At 28.3% G+C, this 4,725-nt stretch overlaps 1 protein-coding gene across 1 annotated transcript; it reads left to right on the top strand.

Annotated features, from left to right (window-relative positions):
• Positions 1–736: 736 nt before the first annotated feature.
• LOC111642051 lies at positions 737–4,116 on the top strand. Its single transcript, XM_023388320.1, has 4 exons — positions 737–851; positions 940–986; positions 3,608–3,915; positions 3,990–4,116. Exons 1-4 carry the CDS (start codon positions 803–805, stop codon positions 4,072–4,074), a joined length of 489 nt encoding a protein of 162 aa, XP_023244088.1. The 5' UTR covers positions 737–802; the 3' UTR covers positions 4,075–4,116.
• The last annotated feature ends 609 nt before the right edge of the window (positions 4,117–4,725 follow it).

Below are 4,725 nucleotides of genomic sequence, written 5' to 3' on the forward strand. Positions count from 1 at the left end.
TTTTAATTGATGTTGTTCGTTTTAGTGTTTATTTGTACGTAATTCTAATGGGTTTTGTTTGTTGTCTGCTGTATTAGAGGACGGTACTTATTGATCTAGCGACATCGCCTGTAAATAATAAGTAAATAAAATAGATAAATAAATATACAATCAGCTCTTTTATATGAATCCGAAATCGATCTATCGTCGACTGTAAATTTTCTATAAAATTCCTTCCCTATTGACTTCGTTACAGTTTACCAATTACGTGGTAAATTAATTTCCTATACAATTGAGGTGTTGATTTATTTATTTGTTTAATAAATGAAGCTACTTTTTCTTCATCTCAACTCTTACATATTCAGTTTCTGTTTTGAGCAAAAAGCAGCCCTTACAAGCGCGCTACTTTTTGCTCAAAACAGAAACATCTTTTTCTTTTTTGGTGCATAAACTGTTTTCTGACAAATAGAAGTTAATTACTTAATATTTTTGCTCTGCTGTCACCTGACAAATCAGTGTTGTTTAGTAATTTCGGTATATTCTGATATTTTTTATTAAAACCCAGTGTTAACAAGATTTCTTGTGCCAATAATGGACACACAGTACTTACATTATTATTATTTATTATTTTTATTGTGTTTAAAGAGATGTTTTTTCCGCTCGGGCAACATCATCATGATATATCAAAATCAGCTAATTAATTACGAACAATATTTCTAGTGACGTAAATTCAGCAATAAGTTATTAAATTCAATTTATTCATAGATTAAACATATTTTTTCGGACAGCGAGAAGTAAACTTATATCTAAATTTGTAAACAATATGGTTAAATTCAACACAATCTTTAGTATTTTTACTATTTTCACTTTTGGTACGTTGAAAAATCAAAATTTTTTCAGAGTATTTCTATATTTAAAATTGCAAAATTTAATTTTATATTTAAAAAATATTTTTAACAGGGATGATCCTGACGTTGAAGATTGAAGCAACCTCATTCAAAGATAAAGTAAGTAAGCATAAATACAAATTAGATACTAGTTTATATATTTTGTATGTATGAAAATGTAACTCATGAATGTGTTTTCTTGTAAAATATATTCTGTGAATTTTATGTATATTTGTAAAAACCATTGCATTGAAAATATGTGTTAAGATCAACTCCTGATTTTAACACATATACACACAACGCCACAATCATTACTTGATAAACCTGAAAAGGTTTATCAGGAGATGATTGTGGCGTTATTTTTGAACGATCGCAAAGAAAACGGCTTACTAAAACACGGAAAACCATCTGTCATTTTTAAATTTCTTTAAGATTATTTATTACATATGTGACAGTATAAAATTTTAAAACTAGCTCTACAGATTGCAAGTGCTGTTCCGTATGAGATAATGTGTAAACGTTTTTGCCTGTTAACATGTGAAACGCAGTACAGAACGAAAACAACACGTTCCCAATAAAAAGAAAAACAAGTGCAGATATTGAACTAGAAAGTCGAGAAAATGCAATATGTTCTTTGGCCATATCTAAATTACGTTATTTAGCCCTGTTGTTCTAAACAATTTCAGTCATGTGCAAATGAGTGTATCAGAAAATCGAAACGTGTTTAATACAATGAATGGAAATAAAATGCGTGATTGTTATGATGAATGATAAGTACTACTATTTAATTGATTTTTTCGTGTTTTTATCAAAAAGCGGTAACCTGCAACGTCAATTTAGAATATTAAAGAATAAAAAAGTAATGACTCATTGATACTCTTCACACATAAAACGAGACCATAAGTCACCAAAAGTTGGACAAGCTTGTTGTATATTATCGAATTTTGTAGTAATTACTGAGAAAATGTATTACTGTATTTTGATTCTAAAATATATTTGAAACTATCATAATTTCGGTTATATTCTCAGATAAAACTTAATAATGTTTTTGATTTTAATTTTGCTTCAAAGATATAAAGGTTGACGTACGAATATTTTCATGTAAATCTTTAGAATTGATGTGATACAGTTATATACAACAAAATGACTTTAATTTACTTCTAGTAAATGAAATGAAATAGTTTATACTTTTCTGATTTTTTAAATGTTTTCAAACTTCAATTATTTCATATTTAGACACAATAATGTTTTTGAAAAGTTTTATTTTAATTTGGGGTGCACGCATCGATGGAGAGTGAGTGTTTATTCTCTGAAATGCAAGGCGTATTTTCTGAAAAATAAAATGATTTTCGTTAAAATTTTAAAATAGTTTGTGTGTTTTCTTCGAAATTAACATCTTAATAAAGGTAGTTAAATCATAAATTTAGTATTAGTCTATATTTCATGTCTACTTATATTATGTAGTTTTTTTTTTTTTTGGTTATGAATCCCTAACCTAGATCCAAATGTTTTCTGTATTAATGACTAGGCACAGATTAATTTTCTTCCTGAATTTCTAAAGCAGATTTTAGTGTTAGACGAAATAAGCGTGAGAAAATGCGATGTTGGTGCTCTATTAAATAAAAAAAAACAATACCAAGAACAAATTTTCATATGAGTACGAGAGCTCACTTTACAAATCTGAAGAGTCCTGTAATGAAAAATCTCAAGAACCACTAAAATCGATTAAGAAAAAATTTAAAATATGTTATATTATGATATAAAATAACAGTAATTTAGATATTGTAAATATAAACTATAATTTAAAATTTATAAAAATATTTATAACAGAATTCGTCCGGACAAATTTTAATGATATGATATATTGTAATTTTATATCGTGAAAATTTGCAATTTTATTACCAATTCTTATTACAAAACAATATTTATGTTAACTTTTAAATTAGTTTATAATAAGTGTGTGACTATGTTATTGGCTAAATTTAGAGATGTCTCTTTCAAATGAGAATACAGTGGTGCCTCATGCTTCAAACTTACTGTAATTTATTTCAGGAGATCGCTTCAACTCCGAGTTGTTCGAAGTCCGAAGCAATTATTCGCGTAAGAAATAATGGAAATCGAATTAATTCATTTCTTGACTTCGAACAGTACCCATTTAGATAAACTTAAAACTGCAAATAAACATTATTTAATGTAAAAATAACACAATTACTTGCTCTAATTAATCTGTACTGTTTTAGAATACATTAAGCATTTCTGTATGTTAAACAATGATTATAACACAAATTATTTTTTTTCAATTACAATACATACACAAACTATTAAAAATATTAAGTATATAGAAATATCCTTTTAGCGTGTGTTGAACGCCGAATAAATGTACTAAGTATTAGACGACATGTAGGTGATGTAGCAATGTCCTCCTTCTTACGTGTTAGTTATACACCTACAACGTCATAGTAGAGAGTTATTCACTCCGGATTGAACACTTACTATGTTTAAAACCTCATGATTAGTACGCATAGTAACACGTAAATAACATGTAATGAAACACGTGCATTAGTCAACTGTATTCTCATGAAATAAAGTTCGTTTCGTCGTGTTTAGTGCTCATATTTTTATTTTACACCGGGATAATTCACACAGCTAATGTTCAATCTCAAGTGAATCACCCTACACATTCTATAATTTCTTCTATTACAAGAAATAATTTCAAAATCGGTTTTCTCTCGATTTTTCAGAAACAGGATCATTTCGCCAACAGAAATATAATTAAAAGAGAGACTGTGGAGCACCTTGAAAGCTGGAAAAGATTACTTCGAGTTATCAAAGCTTTGAAACATTTCGAAAACGATTTGTTGAGTTGCAACGACGAGAAAGAAACAAGACTCGCTGATATTAATGAAGTTATTCAACTGATGGCAGACTTTAGTGGTACGGAAGGGATAACTGTTATTAAACCGAATTTTGCCAGAATGTTTCATTTTAAGTTATGTCCATTCGATCCTACCTTATTAAAACAAATACAATCGATGATTACAGAATTTGCTTATTATTCAGACTTTATGAAGAGAACGAAATTTTACGGTATGGATGCAGAAGATTTAGCTAAAATTGGTCTAGTNATTATTCAGACTTTATGAAGAGAACGAAATTTTACGGTATGGATGCAGAAGATTTAGCTAAAATTGGTCAAGTAAACAAATAAAATGTCCGAAAACTAAACTCATTTTGGATAACTTCGATTATGGATATTGCATTAAAGTTAAATATTTTTATTTAATACATAAAAATATAAATACGACTTTTTTACAAAGTTAAAACTTTGTATCTGTCCTTCTTTTTCGCCGTTTTCACCATCAGCAATCCTTTAAAAAGTTCATAAAATTACGGAGACGACCTTCCTTTTGAAGCTACTATCTCCACAAGAAAATGTAAAAATAGGTAAAGTGTCCTCTGGCCATGAATTTTATTATTTTTACTTAAAATGTATTATTGTGAACGTGGCAAGAACACCAGAGGACGCTTTACCTATTTTTACATTTTGTTGTGGAGGTAGTAGCCTCAAAAGGAAGGTCGTCTCCGTAATTTTATGAACTTTTTAATTTAAAGGATTGCTGATGGTAAAAACGGCGAAAAAAAAGGCAGACACAAAGTTTTAACTTTGTAAAAAAGTCGTATTTATATTTTTATGCATTAAAATCATCGCTCTCGTTACAAACTGTTAAAAATAAATCATAAAATGCTGACGTCCCAGCTGTAATTATGAGAAAATTGTATAAGATATGAAATAATAATGATTCCAATAAAACTATTTTTCGCAAGAAACTAAAACTTTTTTCGTAGTACAATTTATAAA

Source organism: Centruroides sculpturatus, unplaced genomic scaffold, assembly GCF_000671375.1.
Source record: "Centruroides sculpturatus isolate CEXI.00-Female unplaced genomic scaffold, Cexi_2.0 scaffold1519, whole genome shotgun sequence".
NCBI classification, from domain to species: Eukaryota; Metazoa; Arthropoda; class Arachnida; order Scorpiones; family Buthidae; genus Centruroides; species Centruroides sculpturatus.